The sequence below is a fragment of the Mizuhopecten yessoensis genome, unplaced genomic scaffold (genome assembly GCF_002113885.1).
Source record: "Mizuhopecten yessoensis strain PY_sf001 unplaced genomic scaffold, ASM211388v2 scaffold7907, whole genome shotgun sequence".
Classification (NCBI taxonomy): domain Eukaryota; kingdom Metazoa; phylum Mollusca; class Bivalvia; order Pectinida; family Pectinidae; genus Mizuhopecten; species Mizuhopecten yessoensis.
In genome coordinates, this window is record NW_018407282.1 from 108,613 (window position 1) to 136,151 (window position 27,539).

Genomic DNA, 27,539 nt, shown 5'->3' on the forward strand with positions numbered 1-27,539 from the left:
TTTAAAATGTTTGAAATGTGATGGGCACCTGTGCTAATCCTCCTAAATGACAAATATTTTCACTCATCTCTTAATTTTCTCTTCAGATTCAGATTGATGATTAAAATATAATTTTTTTTTAGAAAGAAATGAATATAAAAGGTTGACAGTTAATCAGTCAGTGATATCAGGCCATATGCTGGAACCAATTTGTACAACTGTGTAGACTGGAATAGTCCATGTGAATTTCAAAGACAAAGGAAAACTCTTGAAATGTCGAGTGAATTGCTAGCTATTGTTCGGTAAGATAAAATTTACAAACCGATTCGAAGATGCGAATATTATGTTCCTTTTGGTAAATAGTATTTCTAATGTATCAAGATTCTATGAAATACCCCATTGAAACTCATAACAAAGCAACTCTTTTGTTTTGTAACTAAGATCACACTGCGTACCAAAAGACGAGATATGTCAATGAATCTGGATTGAAAGATAATGCAACTTGTAAACAAAAAAATCACAAACAAATTCTGAAGTGTTTTACTTAATTAATTTTAACTTAATTAAGTGTTTTAATTGTATGAAAATAATAATTTTAACTTTACTTACATTAGTTACATAATTAATCATATCATTTATAACTATCAATGGGGTTACATCATTCAATCCACACACACACACATGTATATCCTGATGATACAAGATTTAGCCCTGTACATCTACAAATGTACATCCCATAGGACACAGTGCATGGTACACAAGTACCTATATATCAACAATACTTCCTTTTAGCACAATGGAGATATTATGCAAGACATTCACACCATAACATGAAAGTCAAGTTTGAAATATTTCTACGAAACTCCCTTTTTAAAAAACTTAGTATAAATAAGATTGTTTACAAATTTTGACCTATTTGGATTGTACATGTTAAACTACAAAAACTGAATTCCATTTCATTATGTAATATTTTAAAAGAAACTTAATAGTTTTAACAAAGTTTAATGAATCCATTGTTCTTAGATTTGTTTGTCTTTTACATGAGTTCAATAATGTTTGAATTCATGGAATAAAGTTATTCTTTTGAAATTTTACTCTGGGTTGTAAACAAACGGTCATGTGTTATGCAAGTTTTGATAAACAAAGATATATAAATATCACAAAGAAATCAAAGTTCCTGACTGAAAGAGATTGTACCAGATTTCTAACCCTGGTACTTGCAGTACTTATGTAAAACCTGTTCAAAGTGTCACCTGAATATGACAACAGTTCAAATCATCTGTAGTGTTTGACTCATTCATCTCGGAAGACACATTTGAACTCTTCCAATTGAAATGTTGGAATAGTTCATCATGAAATTTCTGGGGTGAATGAGTTAAACAATTTTTCTTTTTGACGTAAAATCTGTCAAAACTTTGAATGTATTTTATATATTCTAGAAAGGTCTCTGGACCCGTTACTGTTTATGTATTCAATCCAATAAACTATTTACCATTATTCTTATTATGCAGATGTCGGATTGGACAGGTTCTATTTTACAGTAAACAACATACCATTAAAATGCTAACACCATCAATATTTGATAAACAGTGCGAAAAATTAAGAGACACCCTTTAACACAAAACTGAAAATACCTTTGTCTGCATTTACAGGACAAAACTAATTCAAGTTGAGAATTTTCTACTGTAAATTTACAGTATTTTCTTGAGCAGTTTACATGTAAATGACCAGTCCCGGCCCAGATACAGTGTATATAAAAATATCTTGGAAAAATTTACATCAGAATATTATATGAAGTTTCAAAAATGTAATATTTAAATAATATTTAATCTCCAATAAGACATTTTTATAAGAAATGCAACGAGCTAGTGAACTTATCTAATTTCTTTAAATTAGGTGCAAACTTTTAGAAAGATTTCTCATTCAGGAAAACAAATCTAAATAAGCAACTTTTTTCTAATAAATGAAATACTGATTTATATGAAAACAGATTTTGATCTAGAATAATAAGGGTCCCTTGGAAAATGGTGCTTTTAATAGGTGCAAATAAACTTATGAATATGGCATTTTTTTATAATCTAGAACAAAATTATCACATGATTTGCATACAATAATACATTGTATAATTGGACGAATACATGTACATTGTATATATAATAAAGTTATGTACAAATCATTGTATTAATGTAATCTGGATTTCTTGTATACAATTAATGTATATTGCACATGAATTATATCAACAATAACAATTGCTCATTTAGGAAGTGAAGGAGAAGAATAAACACAGGACGTCAAAATTGGAGGAATCTTAACTCATTCACCCTAGAAGACACATTTGAACTCTTCCATATTCAAATGTTGGACTAGTTCATTAAGAAATTTGAGGGGTGAATAAGTTCAGGTAAAAAAAACAAACTTTTATCTTTCAGAATGTTTAAATCAAACCCCATGAGTCCAGAAAGTATGACATGCATATTTTGTAAGCTACTGCCGGGGAACCACAGCATGCTTGTTCTAAGATATCAATGTCCTTCATTACAAAAGCAAACATATTTAAACAGAATGAATTTCTGCGTTGGTAACAAAATAAAATATGACACCAGTATTAACATTACATTGAAATATGTTTCTCGTATCACAAGTGACAAACATTACAGTGAACATGTCATTTAACCCCCGCAATTGATCACCGAAATATATTACGAAATTTGACAATTGCAGGACTTGTGATATTGTGACAGTTATTTTTTTTGACAAGTAGTTTTAAACAAAACCTTGACCACAAATAACAATGCATATGATCAATTACAATCATATTTGTCAATTTCACATGGAAAATGGATATAGCAATTGCATTGTCTCATCAAATATACCATACCATGAAATGAAAAGAACAATAGTATTTATGGATATTGCATTGCTCAGTTTTGATTTTTATACTTGGGTTTCTTTCTAATTCAAAAAAAAATATAGCAATTTCTAATTGGACATTATATGTTGGTATCATATCTACTTGAATAAAGTCTCCGGCCACTCTCCCTCAGAAAAAAATAATTTTGCCAGACATGAGCAAAGCTACTATAGCTAATTGCTCATATTCACTGATGCAAAGTTTTTTGAGGGGAGGGCCCCCAATTGATTCAAACACAACTGCATGTAAAATAATGTTTTTCTGAATTTGAAATATGTTTATTTTACAAAAAGTTTGTTTGAGCTAATTTAGGTCATTCACCCCTACATATTTCAACTGGACTTGCCCAGTCCTTGATTTAGTAAGGTTCAATGTGATTTTAGGGGTGAATGGGTTAATTAAACCATATTTAAGTACTTCTTATGGAAATGTCAAGGCAATTGCGAAATCATCATTGACCTTCAGATAAAGTGAGATTCAATCCTGGACTATCCTTATAATCAAGGTAATTAATGAAGGATAATTAAAAGATTACTTATTTCACATAATAACCCAGAGATTGTTTAAATTTTTGTGAAAAAAAACATACATCTCCCCTTATCAGTCTACTTGGACATTTACTTGGTAAGTCTTTTACCTTTGACCTGGAGGTGAAGGTCATGTTGACCTAAAATACAGTGCACCTCTTTCAAAGTTGAAGCAAATATAATTCTAATTTTATCAAAACGTCTTTAACGGTTTAATATACAGTCCTCAGTATGACGAATCCTAAATTCTTTTGAGCCCTACTAGCCTAGCCATCCGTAAAGAAATGTTTGTTTGCAGTTTCCCTACTTCCAATTTTTTCAGTAGGTAGGATGGTATAGAGTGAGCTTTTTTTTGGTTTTAGAAATCTCATATTTTAATATAAAAACTTTCACTAATTTACCGGCAAGAAAAAAATGTTAACAAAAAGTTCCCCCCAAAAAAAAGCTGGTCAGGAAACTGCAAAAAAGAATTGTTTTAAGGATGACCCTATTAAAATCCAGACAGCAGCACTCGCGCCCCATCTTAGCAGGTGTTTATAAGTTCAAAGATTAATTTCTATACAAAATTGCAAGAATAATACACGTATGACCATTTCACTATCCAGCCATTTTTAACTGGAAAGGGAAGTGAAAGTTTTCAAATTAACAGGTGTTCATTGTATATTATACAAAATATCATGTATATATACATTAGTACATGGGAAACATGGCAGATTAACACTGAATATGTTCAACATCACATTAATATGCCCTGGATATTATACATCCCAGCTACACACTTTAATCCATAAAGAGTTTGTGTATAGACATAGGTTAACTTAAGTAATAATCCACAGGTTTTATATATAAAATTCCAAGGCAAATATCCTTGCAAACATATCAGTAGTATATATATAGCACATAACCTGGGAAATCACGATCTAAACCAGGAATATATTTACGTTTGATTTGTCAAGGAAATTGTCATTGATTTAGAAAAGTATTGCCTGTTTCCACTTTTGGTAATTCATGATCAACAATGATATTTAATCACACGATTTTCCAAAACGTTCTGAACACACGGCCTATCAGTACATTATAACGAATCTTTGTTGCACATGATCACCTGAATTTCTTGTTTCTATGACATCTGGTATCCCGATGTATTTCTCTTGAACTTCCATGTAAGTTTCTTCCACAATGAAGACTTTCCGTCCTTTATTTTTGGCTGACTGTTCATGAAAACATGATTGTGATAATCTATGTCCCCCCCCGGACCAATACCACTGTCGTTGCTACTGTTGCTTCCATTTTCATTGTGACGATTGCGCAAGAAATCTTCGTATGACCCTTCTTCATTTGCTTCCACGATTCTGCCACGTTCTTTATTTCGTTTCATATACCGACCTTTGGCGGAAGTACTTGCGGTACTGCGAACCGTCCCATTTCCCATTTTGGAATCATCAAAAGTGAATTGTCTTATCGTGTTCCGTTTCATATTCTCATGCACTTTATCAAGCGGACGTTGTGATTTTTTGCCGATGGGTCGGACGTCCTGAGGTGGTTTAGGACCATCTTGTGGCTTCCTTATTTGTGGTAAAGTTCCGGATTTTGAACGCTGTCCCATGCCCCGACCGTTATTTTTCCCCTTGTAACGTTTATGATTCTTTTCTTTACGCCATGTGAGTGATGTGTCAAATTCATAATCCTCTTCGTCACTCAAGTATTTTGAAAAGTCCTCCCCTCCGAATTCCTCAAATATCGGTTCATGCCTCGGAGCATCAGTGGGACCACCATTGAATTTTCTTGTTGATCTTTCATCGTAATCTGGTGCAGGAATGTATGGTTCATTCTCCACATTTTGTTGGTTTTTGCCTTTCTTTTTTCTCGGCGGAGGTTTTGGTCTGTCTTCCTCCTCGTCTAAAGGGTAATCTGCTGGTGGAACATCGTCTATCTCTTCGACATCATTGAACTGTGGTATATCATCTATCGGTGGGTTATCTACAAAACCTGCATTATCAAGAAGCTGATGGTAGATGCCACTTTCATCGTCTTTATATTTTTCCAACAACGGTGATTCTGGATGGTCTTTGTCGAAAAGAGGGTTTTCTGTAAAAGCAGGTTTATCTGGCGTCGCTATCCCAGAATCCTCTCCATTGTGACCTTCACTTTCGCCAGTATGAATTGTCATTAATTGCTGATTGTCTCCCATGAGAATAAAACTTTTTGGCTGTGGTGGAGGATCATTTTTCTCGTGTAGAACAAACTCAATCGGCTCAAAGCTGAACTCTGTCGAAAGTCTTGAGTTATCATTTTGTTTTGGCACACACGGCTCAGAGGTCATTAAAGATTTGGGTTTGTAGTTTCCGATTTTGGGGAGGTGGAATCCTCCTTGGGGAAGGGGAGCTGGGCCCTTTCCTGCATTTTTCTCGAAGCGTTGAATTTGTTTTCTTACTGGCGATAAAGGTGCATCCTCGTCTTTGTCTGTGTTCATTTCAGGAAAAACTCCATCCAAACGTGGTCGACTTTTTGGTTCCATTTTGATTTAATGCCTGTAAGAATATAAGAAAATATCATAATGATATTACATATATCATTTATTTCAAGCATATTAAAATCATGTTTTCATGTGTCATTTCTGTTCAATCGTCAAAGCAGTTAATATTCTATATGCGTAAATGTTTTTGATAGGAAATGATATTGTAGTGTATAAAATTATACTATTAATCATATGCAGCTTTCAGCTATATTTGCATGCTTACATTTTCTCCCTCGTAATCTGAATTTATAAAGGTGATTCATTTACCACTTTACCTAACATTAAATGCATTTCTATAGACCTGATGATGCATCGTTGAAGTTCATATATAAACACATTTGTATTATATATACCTATACCTAGCCCTATGATCAGAATACACAAATGAATGAATTTCTTAAACACCGTTGTGATCTTCAAAAAATTGTTATTTCATCCAGAAGCTATTAAATTGTCTATAGGTCTAGATAAATGCATTCACTTTTAACCATTTAATCCATTCACATTTTTCGTAGGGAAATGTTTTAAATCTTTGTATCAATCATATTTACTGGCAAAATATTTATGCATAGATAGGCGGGGCCACATCAGGGACATGATGTATAAAGGTCATGCTTGTAAAGAAAATCAAGATTGACCCATCAAAAGTCGCCCTTAGGTCAATATTGTATTTGATACATGTACATCAAGGTTGGTGGTTTGAGAAAATTTCACGATGAATATTGACTCAAATTCAAGATTTCCAAGATGCTTTTATACTTTTAACCTAAACTTCCTTTTTGAGGGTACTTTCTGGTTGTTAAACATTGGGATTAACCAGCTCTGAACAGTAACCAGAACAGAACAGAACAAGTGTGTCATGCCATGATCAGGTTTAACAGTATACCAGTAACTTTGTGTTAGAGTTAAGGAGATAAGCCACCTAACACATTATACCTGTGACTTTGTGTTAGAGTTAAGGAGATATCCTACCTAACACATTATACCTGTGACTTTGTGTTAGAGTTAAGGAGATATCCTACCTAACACATTATACCTGTGACTTTGTGTTAGAGTTAAGGAGATATGCCACCTAACACTATACCTGTGACTTTGTGTGAAGAGATAGTTCCCTTTAGAGGGTTGTTAATTGACCTGGGAGTAACCTATTAAAACTAATCCACACGTCTTTGTGAACCTTTCAAATGTCGAGTTATGAATTGAATCAAGTCCAAATAATTCTCCCTAAAATAATAATAATAGGAACTCTTTTAGAAAGGAAATAGGTGTCATACATAGGTGGCATATACCATTAAATAAACCTCATTGATGAAACAACAATACATAAAGGGTACCACAATATACTACAGCAATGATACACTATAGATAAAAATGGCATTGTTTAAACTTAATCTTCTCCACAATTAATTGAATCTGAGCAAAAAGCAAGATACAGAATTGTGTTTGATTTCAAAAGTCAAAATGGAGCATGAAATTGGGAGTCTGCCTCCAAAATAGGTAGACTTAAGTTATTAAACACTCACCAGGCTCCAATGTAAAGTCGAAGAAATTGTGCAATTTGATATTACAATATATGTACTACAATATTTTTATAATGTAAGTGATCATTATTTCTGAAAAGATCCACATTTTCTTGATAGAGCTACAATGTAGCACCCTCTTAAAGATTTTAGTGAGAAAACAATGAAATGATCATTAGATGAAATCACACAGGCATGCAGGAGTTGTATAGATTTTTCCAAATTACACTGTCAAACACTATTGAACCATTATGTGCATAGCATGAACAGCTGTAGGGCACTATCAACACCAGCTCGACACAATAATATTATTTCGTGGTCAATACAAATTATTTGCAATCAGTGAGATCAGGTTGTCCATAGAAATTGATTACGATTTGTTTACACAATGGAACAATATTACTACTACTACTATGAACTACTATTACTACAAGCTGTGACAACTGTCATCGAGACAGCTGTCTGTCCTTCTTCAGTATTACACGGGTTTATCTCTGTATTTGGAAAATTGCAATCTTATATTTTTTATAGTTAAAAAATGATGGCATATTGAAACCTCTAATCCACTTTTCTCCTATCAATCTCTCAGTGTTAGGAAATTTAAATTAGAAAATTGAATTGTTTTGTGGATCAAGGAAAATTTAATCTTTTTCAAATTATTAATGAAAATGTCTCAATCTGAAAGTGGAACCCAAAGTTTATTTTGGGCCTCAAATAAATAGACATGATAATCCCTGATATGGAAAACCAAACCAACACGACACAGCTGCTCTACAGTAAATATAACCAGCAGAATCTATGGCAGCCCAAACACACCTTTTGAGGTACTATTAGAGTAAATACTGTACTTCTATGGAAGCCCAAACCCATCAACCACACTTACAACTTACATGGAAAAATATGGATTTTACTGGCAAGGGGCAACATTATAAGTGGGTGAAAGTTCCCAATATACAGTATGTATATATACCATCATCAGGAGTCAACACTTTCTGAGATTATACAAATATGTCTGTACCCCCAAGACTACAAACAAAATCTTTGTGATTGTTAATACATAGTGTCAGTTCAAATTTCTAATCTGTCTGTACAGGGTTCAATTGTCATGCTTGACTGACATTTTAGCAGACTGTTTAATCCCTTACTCCTTCAGAAAACACATTTTGTTTATAAGGTTGATTTCTCAAATCTTCAGAGTTCTTCCACTTCTATGAACCTTACCGCTAAATATTACTAGTAATGGGACAATAGGTCATTAAGTCCCTGTTTGTTTTATAAAGGTCTCGTAGCATGAAGTACTAGGTACAAACTGGATTAGTATCAGACCTACCACTGTGTCTGCTGAAGTTCATTCTTAGATAAGATGAATCATATCGTCTTTGAAATCATATTATACAAGACTATTGGAATCAAGAATTAGGTATAAACGTTGCTCAAAATTCCTTTCACTACCATGATACATAAAATACTGTTAAATTTATTCCAATGGAAATATATGAGAGACTTAAATATGAAATGTATATGGTGTACATTTTTGAAAGATCTTGAATCTAAATGACCTACCTATAGGTAACCCATTTTCCTTCAATCACCCTGCCTACTTTCATAAACCAGACAAGGGGAAGATATCCTCAAATGCAGAAAATTAGGCATTGGCTCTATACCCTGTAAGCTTTTGAAAGATCTTGATGACCTTTTTTTACCCCCTGTGTTGATTTCATGTCAGTTTTGTACTTGGTTAAGTGAAATATACATTTATCATCTATTTCATGTCAATCAAAGCCATCAATAAAATGTAATGCAGGTACAGTATTTGTCAACTAGGATGCTTAAAGCCAAAAACTTCCCAGGCACAATTTTACATGTTTCATTAGAGCAAAATAATTATAGAGACCTCTACAGACTTTTAAAGGTGAACATAGAAGCCCTGTGACATTGTGATGTATTACATACCTGTAACACAGGTAGTCCATAGGTTAATGAGTCAGCCTAAAGGTGTGCTAGTCCATTTACCCCTTGTTAAGTCCAAACTTTCAAATGACCCCTAAATGTACCCGTGTCGAGTCTATTGGTCTGGCGTTGAGGTCTGACATTGATGAAGATGAATGACCACTTATTTCTATATGACTGTGTCGTGAAAGTTATTCGACCAAGAATCAACAGCCTGACCACACCAACATTTGTACGATTTTAACAGCCTACAAAGTCAATGATCCAGAATAAAGTACCAACTGTACAGCAAAACCAAACAGGTTAATACATTATTGCTCTGAGGCCAAACAAGTGTAATGTTGTCTCTACCAGGAGGTTTTGAATATGAACAAAGAAAAAGTTTAATTTAGGAAAGGTCTGATAACAATTTATGCACCATGAACAATGAACCAGTCTAAACTGAACATCATTTGAAGCTGTATAACAGTACAATGAAACTGTCTAAACTGAACATCATTTGAACCTGTATAACAGTACAATGAACCTATCTAAACTGAACATCATTTGAACCTATAACAGTAACAATGAACCTGTCTAAACTGAACATCATTTGAACCTATAACAGTACAATGAACCTGTCTAAACTGAACATCATTTGAACCTGTTTTGCTCGATAGGTGTTAGATTATGCAGATTCAGCATGCCATGAACTGTAACTGGAGAGACTCATCTGAAGGTCATAAGTTTAATGGCTGCTAAATACAGATATCCAGATTTTGCAGGATTTGTTTCTCAGATTAAGATATATTATATTTTCTTCTGAAGTCATATGATACTTTCCTGATAACTTCAAATATTTCCTATCATAAATCTAAAGTACATGATGAGTCAAATCATTGCATGGGCGTGGCCTTTTTAAGCTCCCTTCAACTTTTGACGTCACTGTACACTTCTTTAAACATGCTGCATATCAATTGATTTTTTTTTTATTGAATACGTAACTGAAGAAATTAATTCCATACAAACACTACAATGCACAGAACCTGTTTAGCGAGGTTTGTGTGTTTGCCAAGTGTAAGAATGTAAATGTTGAGTATCCTGCAAGTCGAGCAACTCCAGGTTTTTTATTACGATGTTTATCGTCAATGGAAACTGTGAATATTATATAGTGTATCGAGAACGTCCGTATGAGATCCTTAACGAGAAGTTTTTATGCTGTTGTTTTTCCCTCTTGGAAACTAATTGCATACCATCTCTCAACATGGACTCGATATAATATATATCTGTCGTGATATGGACCGACTTATATACCCAGTATCGACAGGAATAATTTCATCTATGAGGAAGACTTCATAATTAATTAATTTTTACATAAAACTTGTATTGATTTCATAGTTTACATGTTTCCAGGTTAAAGCTAGAACATCGGGTTGTTCATCAGGTTGAAAGGGTGAAATAGAACACGGCGCCACCTTCTAATTAAGTTCTCTTCCTTTTTTCCGTTGTATTGATTTAACCATTATTTATGTATTCTTTCTAAGAACATGATGGAGACTGCAAGACAGTTCCCTAATTTATATTCTCCTACTGGTCTTTTATTTTATCTTTATTTAACACAAACAAATGTACGTTATATAAATTAAGACACAGACAAGAATTTCCTGAGGTCTGCCCAGAGATAACAATAGACATTATATTTAGATCTTTTTGAAAGATTTAAGTTAAGATGTATATTTGGTGATGACAGTGGTCCACACCATGGTTCCTGGCCATAAGGTGACAACTGGGTGGTAATCACTATTTTTTCTGGCCCACATGCACCATCTAGCAACATTAGAGCGTTCACTGCCATGATTCCTGGCCTAACACACCATCTGGTGTTAAAGGTTATATTATACAACACAGTATTTAGGGCTGTGGCTCCTGGCCGGACACACCATCTGGGTGGTCAGCACTTATTGTTAATGGGCAGACGCACCATCAAGCACCAACAAAAGGTTAAATTACTATAGTTGCTGACCCGACACACCATTCGGCGATGACTGGGTGGTCATCACTTATTGTTAATGGACAGACACACCATCCAGCTCCAACAAAAAGGTCATTGATATGGTTGCTGGCCGGGCCACACCATCTGGTAATGACTGGGTGGACCAATATATGGACTTAAAACCATGAACAAATTGTTGAAAATGCTCTCAAAACCATTTTTTAAAGAAGTGTGAAATTTAAGAATAGTGAAAAAGGGCGTTCATAGAAGTATTGTGATACTAGGCCAGAACATTAAACACATGTTAAATGTGATATAAAAGTTTTACTTTCTTCACAAACAATGTACGTACGTATTAAACGTGTCGCAACGTTTCAAGACCGACTGGTCCCTTTGTCAAGCTTTGTCGGAGTGTTAAATGTATTCTGCTTTATAGAATAAGGCAAGGATCCCTTCTTTGACCCCCATTATTGCAAAGTATGCCGTTGAGGTGTAGACATATAAGAAGGTATATATATATATATGTTAAAGGAACTCTTGTGTGAACAATTCTCAGTGCTATAAAGGAAGCGGCTTAGTGTGTCGGATTTAAAGCTCTATTTACATAATTTTAGAATCAAGTCTTGCTAGTTCACTTGGCCACAATCCAAAGTCAAGATATCAATTGTTCGGAAATCAGCACAGTGAATGAGCAACAAAATATTGCTGTTTTTATTTTGGATAATAGTTGACAGACAATGGTTAATTCTGAGACTGTTGACATGAACTTTTTGTGTTTTAATTTAGTTCAGTGAGTGAATTAGCTGGTATATTTTGCTGTCTTTGTTGAAAAATACCAAAATATTGTTTGTAATTCAATATTTATCCACTTTTGTCTCATATGTCTTGTAGTTCTATTAAAGCGTAAAGGTGGTATATCGTATGTTCTTTTTGAAAACACAAAGAGAAAGAAAAATCCGGGAATCAACATAGCGGAAAAGAATTTCAGAAGGATGACCTACCAGGCCCGAAGTATTTATAAAACCGTTCTCATGCTCAAACATGAATTCTGTGCTCTAACATTCTTGCATGAAACATAGCCATGGAGTAAAGTTGAGATACTGAAAGCAGAATTCAGCATCGAGTCTCTCTCCATAATTCCTCTGAGTTACTGAAATATGTTAATTAAACATTTTGTTGCTAGAGTAAGGAATCCGACTTAAGCACAAAATATGAGATTTAGGAGGAGAATATAGTTATCTTGAATACAGACTCAAATGACTTTTCTCTGCCAGGCATTCAAATTTAACTCAAATATTTAATGATGAACTCAATTTAAACTAGAGTACGTCTTGAGAGGGTTTAAAAAGAAATATTCAGAGAATTTCGAAATATTTGCAGCAATGTAAAACAAGAGGCCCAAGGGTCTTAGCGGTCACCTGAGTTATATTATAGGTAGGCCTACTGGTAGCTATATTTTTTTGTTTAGATGTGATGTGGAAATCAGAATGTAAACTAAGTGAAATGCAATACTTGTCATGTCATCAAAGGATAAGAATTTGAAAATAGTAAAAAAAAGTAATACTTTCATTCACCAAAGATGATTCTGACTAAGTTTGAGTAATTTTCTGCTGAAAATGGATAAAATATACCCAAAAGTGTTATTTCCCTATATAAACTATAGTAAACTTTACCCCCTCCCCAAGGGAGAACGGATAGCTTGGGGGTCCTGAAACTTACGACTAAAATAAAGCCCCTGATGATTTTCTATCAAAGTAGAGAAAATCAATCAGGTGACCTAAAAAAGAGTTACGTTACCTTAGAAATTACCTGTCATATCTTTTAGTAACCAAGGTACCATGTTAATATACAGAAATAGAATTGTCTAATACATGAAATTTAGGACTATTAAAGTGGAAACAAGGTGTGCATTCCTGTGTGTATACCCCTTAAGTTAAAAATAAATTAAACAATAATGTGTAATATAATATATATTTCACATACAAATAAACCATTTAAATGCTGAAGGTTTTACTGTAAGAAATACATTTTAAGGATTTAATAACAAATGTAAATCACATGACTTAATCCCATTTACATAAAATACACTGCATTTACATTTTCAGCCCAGTGTATCAAAGACAGGTGTTCTACAATGGAAAAAGAATGATGATTTAGCTGAATTAGCAGGGCATGAACTGAATGGGTGTTTCTAGTAAAAAATCAAAAATATCTTTCCAGATATCATTTATATATTTTATCTATATAAGCCTTAAAATTGCAAAGATATGTTTCAATATTGTATAAATATTTAAATTTTCTTGAACTTACCACAAGATAAAATATTCCATGTCACAATAATTCATTTAACAGCACAACCAGATGATAACCCATTCCGACACGATTTTCATTCTGTACGTAAGTAAATCTCAATAACACATCTTCTCATTTTCCTTTTTAACGTAATGACTTCAAGTCCTTAATGCCGGAGTCCTGATCATATTTGATCCGTCCTTAACCAAACACTGCTTTCATAAATATAGCACGATCTATCAAAAGACATCGTGTTATAATATGTGTTTTACGTCGGTGTACTCTGTAAAGTCATGCGTCAATACTGAAACCAACAAGTCGTATCAAATTTCACCTGTGTAAGCTTCAATCGTAGTCATTTCTCACTCCAGTTTCGTCTACCTGTCCATTATTATTTTAAAAGCACACATGTTAATCCTATGTTTACTTATATATGTAGCTTATGTAAACATATCTGATTTTGGGTGTAGTCTAGATCTAAATATAATTGCACAAAAACCCTCATGTGACCATTGCTGGGTACGTTTTTATAGGTCACCTGATACCCCCTCCGCCCTAGTGACCCGTTTGTCTATTCAAAATCTGTCATGAACTGGATGGAAAATTAAAGAAAACATCTCGGCAGTTTCAAATATTTACTCAATTTTGTGACAATGTTTTCTTTCTATTTTCTATGGATTGAGAAATCCTGTTTTGGATCAAACATTCATGTGTACGTTTTTCTATAAATCCGTTTAAAATTTAGACAGATACCCTAAGGAAAGGATTGTCAAACAGGGAAATATCACATCTGTTTACATAAATCTCAATCAATTAATGCTCACACAGACATCCAAAAAACCAATGCCTGTGACCATGAGTTGTCTGAATATCCTTCAACTTGGTACCAGATTTCTTCTGCTAAAAGCCTTGGTGGTCTCATCCTTGGTCCCAGGAGAAAATGTCATTTGCGTAAATAAGTGTAATTGCGATTTCCCCCTGGGACCGAGGGTTTGGTGGTCTCTATTAATCTTACTAACTGTAGCACAACATCTCTTGTTTGTTTCAGGTTTTCAACAACACTTGAGGTCATATAGGGATAGTATATATATTTGCTGGTGATTGGGCTATATAATCAAGGTCATCAAGGTCACTTTTTAAGTGCAATCACATGGAATTGTCACAGGCAAAATGCCTCTACCAGCGACAGTCACACGTTTTTGATGATTTGGCGACAGTACCAAAGGGAACAATCGGGTACGGGAGAAAACATATTCAGGTGTCTCTCAATTGTTGTAAGCGGAGAGGGGGCCATACCAATGTTGGTTCCCCAGTTCCTCCCTAGGTTGTAGACAGCAGAGGATGTTCATAGCTGTTCCTACAGAGAACTATACCTGGTAGGACTCCAGATCTAGGTTGTAGACAGCAGAGGATGTTCAGAGCTGTCTCTACAGGGAACTATACCTGGTAGGACTCCAGATCTAGGTTGTAGACAGCAGAGGATGTTCAGAGCTGCCCCTACAGAGAACTATTCCTGGTAGAACTCCATATCTAGGTTTTAGACAGCAGAAGATGTTCAGATCTGCCCCTACAGAGAACTATTCCTGGTAGAACTCCATATCTAGGTTGTAGACAGCAGAATATGTTCAGAGCTGCCCCTACAGAGAACTAGACCTGGTAGGACTCCATATCTAGGTTGTAGACAGCAGAATATGTTCAGAGCTGCCCCTACAGAGAACTATACCTTGTAGGACTCCATATCTAGGTTGTAGACAGCAGAGGATGTTCAGAGCTAACCCTACAGAGAACTATACCTGGTAGGACTCCATATCTAGGTTGTAGACAGCAGAGGATGTTCAGAGCTGTCCCTACAGAGAACTATACCTAGGAGGACTCCAGATCTAGGTTGTAAGACAGCAGAGGATGTTCAGAGCTGTCCCTACAGAGAACTATACCTGGTAGGACTCCAGATCTAGGTTGTAGACAGTAGAGGATGTTCAGAGCTGTCCCTACAGAGAACTTTACCTGGTAGGACTCCAGATCTAGGTTGTAGACAGTAGAGGATGTTCAGAGCTGTCCCTACAGACAACTTTACCTGGTAGGACTCCAGATCTAGGTTGTAGACAGTAGAGGATGTTCAGAGCTGTCCCTACAGAGAACTTTACCTGTTAGGACTCCGTATCTAGGCTGTAGACAGCAGAGGATGTTCAGAGCTGTCCCTACAGAAAACTATACCTGGTAGGACTCCAGATCTAGGTTGTAGACAGTAGAGGATGTTCAGAGCTGTCCCTACAGAGAACTATACCTGGTAGGACTCCAGATCTAGGTTCTAGACAACAGAGGATGTTCAGAGCTGTCCCTACAGAGAACTATACCTAGTAGGACTCCAGATCTAGGTTGTAAGACAGCAGAGGATGTTCAGAGCTGTCCCTACAGAAAACTATACCTGGTAGGACTCCAGATCTAGGTTGTAGACAGTAGAGGATGTTCAGAGCTGTCCCTACAGAGAACTATACCTAGTAAGACTCCAGATCTAGGTTGTAGACAGCAGAAGATGTTCAGAGCTGCCCCTACAGAGAACTATACCTGGTAGGACTCCAGATCTAGGTTGTAGACAGTAGAGGATGTTCAGAGCTGTCCCTACAGAGAACTATACCTGGTAGGACTCCGGATCTAGGTTGTAGACAGCAGAGGATGTTCAGAGCTGTCCCTACAGAAAACTATACCTGGTAGGGCTCCATATCTAGGTTGTAGACAGCAGAGGATGTTCAGAGCTGCCCCTACAGAGAACTATACCTTGTAGGACTCCATATCTAGGTTGTAGACAGCAGAGGATGTTCAGAGCTGCCCCTACAGAGAACTATACCTTGTAGGACTCCATATCTAGGTTGTAGACAGCAGAGGATGTTCAGAGCTAACCCTACAGAGAACTATACCGGGTAGGACTCCATATCTAGGTTGTAGACAGCAGAAGATGTTCAGAGCTGTCCCTACAGAGAACTATACCTGGTAGGCCTCCAGATCTAGGTTGTAGACAGCAGAGGATGTTCAGAGCTGTCTCTACAGGGAACTATACCTGGTAGGACTCCAGATCTAGGTTGTAGACAGTAGAGGATGTTCAGAGCTGTCCCTACAGAGAACTATACCTAGGAGGACTCCAGATCTAGGTTGTAAGACAGCAGAGGATGTTCAGAGCTGTCCCTACAGAGAACTATACCTAGTATTACGTAGGACTCCAGATTTAGGTTGTGTCACTTTCAGATACAAAAAACTAAAGGAAGTGAAATGGAGGTCTCATTATTGGCAGAGCCCAAAGGTAATACATAGATTGAGCAATTGTGTTTGTGTGCCAATCCCCTATTTCTATAACTGTCGGTTTTTGCCTTTCTCAGAGGTCTGCAATAAAGAACAGGTAATACATTGAAGTACATGTGCGTTGTTAAATAGTTTAACATCTGAGATTTCTTTTTATTAAATGCAGTAGTTTTAAAGCTTCATGGGGGCTGTATCACCTTGAAAAGCATCAGATAATACACAAAAGACAGGTTAAGACTGTTTAATTTTTGCTATTGTGGTTGAAGGAGACATGACAGGTGTATACAACATGAACTACATCTATTTCAAAAAATATAAAAGTGTGGTGTCTTTTTTAACTTTGGCTTTACATGATAAGCATGGGTGGTCTCTCAAGATAAGTTTAAATAAATAGGAGATATATATATGGTAACAATGGCCTCTTATACAGGGTTTTTTTGTAAGAGGAAATATAATCATATACAATGTGGCCTCTCCACACAGTTTTGACATAATTCTTACAGAATCTATAGGTGTCAACCTCTGAAACCCCCAATGAGGAAGATCTCCCTTATTCCACATTTCCAATGAGGGAGAATGTGTGTGAAATGCGACTAAAACTGCTTTGCTCAATTCATCTTTCCCTTTTTATGTCTCAAAATAACTCCTAAAAGCATTCATTTGATTCAGACACACCTGTAATAATCATTACACACACCCTGCAGTAACTAGGAGATCATTTGACCACAGGATAAAGATTTTTGAGTTTGTGTGAGTCTGGACTTGAATGAGGGAGTTTCGAGGGAGATTGGTAAATTTTGGTTAAAATGAGGAAGTCTCCCAGTACCTCCTAATGAGGGAGGGTTGACAGGTATGAGAATGTCAAATTACCTTGATACTGGTTTGGGTGTTCAGTCAAAATGTATTTAAAAATGCTGGAATGATATATAGCCAAATCAATCTTAATAAAAAAATATATAAATGCATCAAATAAGTGGGTGTAATATAGCCATGCAAGGTCTAACTTCATGATCATGCATACACAACATGAGAACGGTACTTGATACACCCAATCAAAACATTATGTAAAACGATTGCCTTTGGCAAAATCTATTTCAGGTGTTAGACTGCTCAAGGATAAGGCTATCATCACTTGCCCGTTGATTACAAGTGAAACCTGTTTGATTATGTAAATTTTCATTTTAAGCCACTATGCCTCCCAGCTCTGATACACAATATGCTTTTTCCTCATAAACAATTTCTTTTACTTACTTTTTTTTTTAAATATATTTAATATCAGGCTACAATTTCAATTACAAAACTTCTGAAAGGTGTGTTTGTGCATCTTACAATGCATCTTTATATTACATCTACAGTGTGGGTAAGTTTTTAGATCTTTATTTAGTTTATCATCTAATAGAGAATTGTGTAAATAAAAATTAAGGCAACTACAAAAAATTAAAATAAAATAAAAATTTCAGCAACAGCGACCAGTCGGATCTAGAAATAGCAAGACCTTGATTTAGAAAAGTGCTGTATTTATTTACTGAAGTAAACAAAATAAGGTATTCTGTAAAACGACCACAGGTAATTTAAAAAACATTTCCTCCTTTAATTACAAAGTATATCATCAAAAGGCGAAAGATTTATTTACATGCTAAAATGTTATGTTCCTTGTCCACGTAAATACCTTGTTTGTACCACATGACCATGTAGATTCTCAGGAACGGATAGGCATCATACCATCGTTTCAATTTTTACATAATAACCCCAGGTAAGAAAACCTTTTGCACAAATTTTATTTTTCCTTCGTAACATTCCGTCTGTGTAGAATAGACCAGAGTGCACTAATATACGTCAGGCTTCTGACGTAAGGGATTGCTTGTGTTTATAACGTCAATCCTTTTTATGATTAGCCTGTGATGTTGCCGTGTCAAATTTCATTTAAATTCCTGACTGAGTTTGAACAAATGTCAATAAGCAGTATGTAGAAATTGTACTCAAAAACCTGTAAGATGTAGTAGCATGCTACCTTATGTGTATTTCATTTTTTGTAACAAGATTAAAACATTTTTCTATTCAGACAGGTAATAGATTACTACACATTATTAATTGAAATACCATTGATGTGTGTGTAAATCTAGTTCTCTACCCCAAATAATCATATTTTTCTAGAAGGTACCCAAAGTTTTTGTTTTGCTTTATAATAAACAGCTATGGTCAGTTTGAGGAAAATTGGAGTACTTGCAGAAAAAACATTGACCTGCAGTTGTTACCCGACGACTCTCAAACCTGTGACCCAGTGGTGGAGAGCTTAGTGATTTGGAACAGTCACACACCTTAACCATCAACCACTGTGGCCCCCTAAAGTAACATGATGTTTTCATGTTAATTTCAACGTATTGGTATAAAAATATATTTGTTGTGAAACAAAATCAGGGGATTTGCGAGAAAAAAACAGTTTCCTTTTTATCAGATAAAGTAAAAGAGTTTTTCGTTTGACATATATATATATATATATAAATACTCATTATATCTAAAATGCCCAGCCAAAACAACACAGAGCAAGCTACCTCATCTATACCTGATGCTCAATGATGGTCAGATTTGCGGGTAAGATCAGGATTCAAGAAAAATACAACTCAAATCTAGATTTACGATGTATCAAGTTTTGCGAGATATGACGAACATTAGAAGGGTTTCAATAGATGATACATTGGAGCTATTATGAGAACCAGCTCAGTCTCATTGTAAAGTAAATTCTACAGATATTCTTGTGACAATTACTTGTGATTTCCTTAAGGACATTAGTGAAGATAATATAGAAAGATATCCAAATTATTTACGCTATTAGTTTTTGATATGACCTACAGATGTACATTAACATAGTGATTATTTTAGCTTGGTACACATTGATCTTTTTCTAGTATAATTTTTCAAGTAAAATTTCTAGTACTATAGCCAGAATCGGCCCATTATATGTATAACATAGCTTAATTACACAAGACTTTCCGAGATACAGGGGGATTTTAGTAACACGGATCTATACACAAGATTAGCTACGGCTTTAAAGCGGCGTTATCCTAAGAAGGCTTAGAGAATATTAAGACATTAACAAACATGAAATGGAAACGATATATATATGTTTATAAGACTGACTAACCTATATTGAATATATGTACATTATACACCTGTCTAAACAAAACGCTAACTTAACATGAATTTTCTTAAACAACCCTTCACATGTTGTAAATATGAACTGAACCCTGAGAAAACCAAAACCTGTACAATCAGACCTTCACACGAAGTTAATTTGATATTAAAGTCTGAATTGAACTTGTACCCTCCATTCTGTCTTTGCGTATTGCAGAGTTATCTTCTCTTGAGAGCAGGTATTGATTGTTACGTCATTTGTTTGTGAGAGTAACGTCATCAATTTTTGAGAAAACGACGTAATTTTCTCACACAAACCAATGACATAACAATCAATACCTGCTCTCAAGAGAAGATTACTCTGCAATACGCAAAGACAAAATAAACAAGAAACCTGTATAAAACCAGACCTTTACATAATACATTACAGTTTGGTTGGTCTGAATTGAACCTAAACCTGAACAAACCAGACATTCACATGAATTATACAATTAATACATTACAGTTTGGTTTGTCTGAATTGAACCTGGACCCTCTGTAAACAGGAAACCTGAGTAAACTGACCTCATGATTGTTTGAAATAAACCCTGACCCCGAGTCAACAGGATCGATACCTGTAAAACTACACCTCCACATACCTGTAGCCTACATGACAAGTTATACAGTATAATCTGTGTGAACCTCACTCTCAGTAATACAGAAACCTGTATTACCAGATGTTCATGTCCTGTAAACAACCGTACAACAAAACCTGTCTATATTATGACGATCCTTCCGTGTGTAATTTGTTTCTCTCAATGACCAAAAAATGGTGTTTTCCTTAGGAATATAAAACCTGATGCTATCTTGTATTAATGGCAATCTTTTTTTTCATTGCCTGTGAAATTGAGTCATGCAACACTAATCAGTAACTCTGTAAACAAGCTGACGACAGTCAATGCAGTGAAGCCTATATTTAAGTAAATATAAAATAAATGCATCGTCACAATTTGTTACATACATTTAATATATAATACCATGTAATGTGCTAAATGCATTACTATCTCCTGGTGAGTGCAATAGCTAGATTGCATAGTATGATAAATAGAAACTTATAACTTGGGAAAATGTTTTGGTTGTCTAACCCAAGGCTCTGCCAAGGCAGATTTGCTCTATCCTCAAAGAAGCTTGGTGTGACTATTTTTCTCCCTTTCTAATATTTCAGTCACAACTGCACAGACAGTGGTTTGGCATGTTTGTAAACAAAAAAAGCACATTAATTTTAGCATACTAACGATTTCACTTTTTATGATGCCACAATTTAGCAGATGCTTTTTTCCCACAAGGTTATCTCCCCTTAGGAAGTCAAAAAGCTCTCCTGGAGAAACACCTGTGAAAGGTAGGGAAATATTGTAAGAAGAAGAAAAATCATTTTGATACACACATGTAATTAAATTGGTATGTTGATAACAAAAACTGAGGTCGCAGCACTGATTTTACAATAAACAATGACTTTAAAATAAATCAAACAGGAGGTGGGTGTTGGAAAAAAAACCACGGTTATTTCACTAGACTGAAAATGGTTTTCATCTTTATATAAAATTAAGTTATAAATTTTCAAACTAATTTGTACGATCATTGATATTATTAAGTGGAAAACAAATGTGTATTCTATGAAGAGTGCATATTATTCATATTTTTTAATTCATTGATTACCAACAATTAAGCAAGTTCAATTCTAACATGAATGTTGTAGGACCAGATCTAGATTACACAGCGTTTTCTTGCCTTTAATCAACTTAATAACTTGTATCATCAACATATATTTGTCTGTTAAGATCTTTTTTATCATATGTTGAAGACTACTTTGAACAAGAAGCCCAATGGGCATGCATCTCTCCCCTCATATTAATCTCACAATTGTTACCTTAAAAGTGAACTTAAATAAAGCTACAGGCCAAATATCAGTGTCTTGACTTAAAAAGTCATTCAAAAGAACCTGTTAGACGATTTATTCTTATTTGACCACTGTGACATTGAAAGTCAAACATGGACATTAGGTTAAACAAACTGTATAGCCGGTCTTCATCCATCCCAGAATGCAAATTGCCAAATATCACCACCCTGTCTATACCTTTTGTTTATTGTGAAGATGACTTCTACATATTCAGATGTGACTATGAAAGTGTGTCAAGGTAATTCACATGAACAAACTATCACCCTGGAGGCTTTTGTTATTCAGGAGAAGTCGTTCAAAGATTTCCACATATTTGACCCCTGTGACCTTGAATATGAGTGTAAGGTCATTCATTTGAAAAAGACTTGGTAGCCCTTCATCCCAGCATGTTCTTAGCCAAATATCATCACCATAGACCTTTTAGTCATTCAGAAGAGGTTATTTTATAATGTTTTTAAGACAACTGACCCCTGTGACCTTTGATATGGGCGAAGGTCAATCATTTGAACAAACTTGCTAGCCCTTCATTCCCACGTGCTACTGGCCATATAACATCATCCTTGTCCTTTTGGTTGTTTAGAAGAAGTCAGTTAAAGGTCTTTAAGACATTTGACCGCTGTGACCTTGAATATGGGTGAAGGTATTTCATTTAAACAAACTATTGGTAGCTCCTCATCAAAGCATGCTACTGGCCAAATATCATCACCCTAGATCTTTTGGTCATTCAGAAGAAGTCATTTAAAGATTTGATCATATTTGACCACTGTAACCTTAAATATGGTCAAAGGTACATTATTCATTTAAACCAACTTCGAAGCCCTTCATCTCAGTATGATTCTGGCCAAATATCATCACCCTAGACCCTTTTGTTTTAAAGATAATTGACCCCTGTGATCTTGAATTGGGACAAAGGTCATTCATTTAAACAAACTTAGTAGCCCTTAATCCCCATATGCTACTCACCAAATATCATCATCCTGGGCCTTCTGGTTATTCAGGAGAAGTTGTTAAAAGATTTTAACATATTTGACCCCTGTGACCTTGAATATAAGTCAGGGTCATTCATTTGAACAAACTTGGTAGCCCTTAATCCCCATATGCTACTGGCTAAATATTATCATCCTGGGCCTCCTGGTTATTCAGAAGAAGTTGTTTAAAGATTTTAACATATTTGACCCCTGTGACTTTGAAAATGGGCAAAGGTCATTCGTTTGAACAAACTTGGTAGTCCATCTTCCCAGCATGCTACTAGCCAAATACCATCACCATATAGGCCTCTTGTAATTGGTTATTGAGAAGAAGTTGTTTAAAGTAAAATGTTGACACCTGACGGATGACAGGTAAACTAAAATATAAGTAGCGTACTATACACACTCAAATTATACAGGTATAGTCATACTCTATAGTTTGAATGATTTCATTTTAATTTAAACAGGGTGTGTTCAACTTGGATCAGTTTGTCTGTCGTTAACTGAAAAATCTTCATTCCAAATCACACAGTAAACACAGGTATAACACAAGGTATTCTCCACCTATTTACATCACTCAGACACCACTTACAACTAATGGTGCTTGACCAGAATGGGTAACAGAGCACATCAAAAGAACTCTTTTATATAACCTTGTCAACAAATATTATTTACTCATCCAATCTCTCAAATTGCTGTGTAATACATGTTTAGATTCTTTTTAACCTACCCACCATGACAACATCGGTTCACAGAGATAATAGGTTGTTTGTACTGTATAAGTTTGCATATAAATTTGTCATATGTACAGCATTATTTTCACCATGAATGTTTTACATAAATACAGTGATTTATTTTTTGCTCAGTTTTACTGCCGAATACAGGCTGTTTCCCCTAGCTAAAAAGAGCCTCATTTTCCCAAAATGACCAAAAACTGAGGAATATATTCCCAATTTCAATACAAATACATGTAATGCTATATTTTCCAAATTCATAAAGGAACAGCTGGCTGTTGTAAAATTAAGGTAACAAAAACACTGAAATGTATCATATACATGGAACCTGTTGTACCACACATAGTGTGGCTGAGTGTATGGAAAATCTTGAACTCTTGAGATTTTAAATCTACTTCATCCTGGCAGACTTCTAATTACTAGGTAAGCGACTGCTCCAGTACTGGCACACCAGGATTTTTGTATCTCACGGCTGACTGACTTAACTCCCAGTTCACATTGATATATATTTTAAAAGTTCAAAGTATAAAGTGCTGGTAACTGACCATAAATAGCTGAAGTATACCACAAGCATATTTGATCTCTGTTTTAAGCTTAATTTTCAACATTGAGAATATTTTACCCAAGTTTTTATTTGATATCGATGGAGAGATTTGAAGTGTTGTTTATTATATACCTGGGTCAAAGCTAAATTGACTCGGTGACATGACCCGACAGGGCTGGGTTTGGATTTTAAAGATGGCATCTAACTGTGTCAATGCCCAAAAGGTACATCTACATATATATATCAGCAATTAAGGTGTCTGATAACAGTAACACCCATATATACCTGTCTACCCCAAGCTTTTTACTGAAAGGCTGAAGTATCCGGGTCCATCCCTCTGAGGGTATAAGTATAAATTAACATTTAACATACATTTTGTATGAGTAACTGTTTTAGTTATAGTTATACATGTACATACATATGCATGTCAGGTACATGTACATACCTGACTTTGGTAATGTATATCTAGATGTTTGTCGATATATATGATACAAAATTAGACTTAGATTTATACAGTTACAATTCCCTTCCTTGTCATGTGACTTTTCAGTTATGCAACTACAAAAATTAAAACTTGATTTAGGTATGAAATCTATCCTGATTGCCTTTCAAATAAGTAAAATGTCACCCCAGATATTCTTTGTATGCCACTGTATTGGGTAAGGTAACCCTACATCCTTTCCTACTATGCAGGTATATAAATTTGTGTAATTAATGTACATATGATTACAACTGTGTCAGTGCTAGATATGGTAGCCACCCTCAGCTATAATATCAGTACTAGATATGGATCCACCCTAGGCTATAATATCAGTACTAGATATGGTAGCCACCCTCAGCTATAATATCAGTACTAGATATGGTAGCCACCCTAAGCTATAAAATCAGTACTAGATATGGTAGCCACCCTCAGCTATGATATCAGTACTAGATATGGTAGCCAATCTCAGCTATAATATCAGTACTAGATATGGTAGCCATCCTCAGCTATAACATCAGTACTAGATATGGAGCCACCCTAGGCTTTAATATCAGTACTAGAACTAGATATGGTAGCCATCCTCAGCTATAATATCAGTACTAGATATGGTAGCCACCCTAAGCTATAAAATCAGTACTAGATATGGTAGCCACCCTCAGCTATACTCTCCGTACTAGATATGGTAGCCAACCTCAGCTAAAATATCAGTACTAGATATGGTAGCCACCCTAAGCTATAATATCAGTACTAGATATGGTAGCCATCCTAGGCTATGATATCAGTACTAGATATGGTAGCCACTCTCAGCTATAATATCAGTACTAGATATGGTAGCCACCCTCAGCTATAATATCAGTACTAGATATGGTAGCCATCCAGTGCTATAATATCAGAACTAGATATGGTAGCCACCCTCAGCTATAATATCAGTACTAGATATGGTAGCCACTCTCAGCTATAACATCAGTACTAGGTATGGTAGCCACCCTAGGCTATAATATCAGTACTAGATATGGTAGCCAACCTCAGCTATAATATCAGTACTAGAACTAGATATGGTAGCCACCCTCAGCTATAATCTCAGTACCAGATATGGTAGCCACCCTAGGCTATGATATCAGTACTAGATATGGTAACCACCCTCAGCTATAATATCAGTACTAGATATGGTAGCCATCCTTAGCTATAATATCAGTACTAGATATGGTAGTCACCCTCAGCTATAATATCAGTACTAGATATGGTAGCCATCCTCACTTATAATATCAGTACTAGATATGGTAGCCACCCTCAGCTATAATATCAGTATTTGATTTGGAACCCAACAAACAATAGTTCCGCCATGTTATACCCAGACTCTTAGTGAAAGCTTGTACTTTGTATAAGTTTTGTATAATTTGATGTGATACTTAATTACATTCCCAGTCATGTTCATAACGATCTTTATGTTGTTATACACACCTGTAAGTGTTATATTTTACCTGTAATAAAACATTACAACATGCCTGGGGGTCATTCTTCAATGAAATTGGCACCACATATTTTGAAGCCACTTAAATGTAACCATGGCATTTTTACAAACATTTCTGATTCCTGCGTCGTAATATAATACCACACATACACATGTAAATATAAAATGAAATATCTCCCAAAACCCGGAATAAAATCAAGATAATGGTTCCTCAACGCTTCTATTTACCGGTTAAAGATCCATTCATAGTTGAACAAATATCTGTTTATGTCGTTTGGTGAATATAGATTGTCTTCCATTTGGACGATGCTGTAATATGTAAGGTATTTCATCGATGCAGGCCTAGGCTATACTGGTGAACTATGTTTTACCTGCTGTGGACACCTGCATGTATATAGTGTCCCAGGTAACGATCTAAACACTGAATCAATATACATCAAGACGTCATCCAAGATTACTCTACACACCATTTAGATCCAAAATCTACTTACTTATTCCGAATTCCTTCTGTCAAAAAACGAATGATCACATTTTATCCAGAGCAGACGTCATGTTCCTGCCGCTCCTGTCGTACTACGGTGAAAATTATGTCAGTGTAAATATGAGAATCGTGGTGTACGCAGCGCCATCGATCCGTGTCGCTATTCAAACCCAACCAACCGGCGACTCGGGTATTATTCCGGCAGGGCGTGTTCGGTGAAAAGACTTAGGGTTGGAATGTAGACCATTCACAGTAGACACGAGATAGGGGGCCTTTGGCGGGGTATATACAATACCGTACTTATTGTTGTATTCTACCTTCAAAAAGGCGTGAGAGATTATTTCAACAATTGGGGCATTAAAAGGGGGATTTAAGTAGCGGGATCGTAAGCGTATACACAGTCGGCCACGGGTTGATGAAAGGAGCAAAATGGTACACCTTATACCAGTAGTGGAAGGTCATGTTTTTACTTTTATCTCGTAGGATCTAGGCCTAATCGGTGTCGGTGTCGATCGAGGCAAAATGATAATAAATAATTTTACCTGGCATTACACATACTGCAATGTCAATTTCTTATTTATAAGAGAGATGTTCGTTCCACATATTTATGTATAATAGTCAAATTGAACCTTAAACTGTAATTGATGGTCATGCAACAGATACATAAACTCTTTAGACAAAAACGCCAAAGATGACGTCATAACTGTGACACGGGAGACGCGAGGAGTGTAAAACCCGACGAGGTGACATCAAGGTCACGTGGACATAAAGTTGGGTGACCTACAAATTTCAATTACAGAGAAACTTAGTTGGTGCGGAATTTTACTGT

General features: G+C 35.4%; 1 protein-coding gene across 4 annotated transcripts; it reads right to left on the minus strand.

Moving 5' to 3' along the window:
- Positions 1–531: 531 nt before the first annotated feature.
- LOC110454547 lies at positions 532–26,894 on the minus strand. Of its 4 annotated transcripts, none has more exons than XM_021504114.1 (2): positions 26,721–26,894; positions 532–5,948 (listed from the first exon to the last, which is right to left on the minus strand). In XM_021504114.1, exon 2 carries the CDS (start codon positions 5,933–5,935, stop codon positions 4,538–4,540), a length of 1,398 nt encoding a protein of 465 aa, XP_021359789.1. In that variant the 5' UTR covers positions 5,936–5,948; positions 26,721–26,894; the 3' UTR covers positions 532–4,537. The 4 variants fall into 4 exon arrangements, with proteins under 4 accessions (XP_021359789.1, XP_021359792.1, XP_021359791.1 ...); XM_021504117.1 differs by lacking the exon at positions 26,721–26,894 and adding an exon at positions 15,674–15,694; XM_021504116.1 differs by lacking the exon at positions 26,721–26,894 and adding an exon at positions 15,043–15,110.
- Positions 26,895–27,539: the final 645 nt, after the last annotated feature.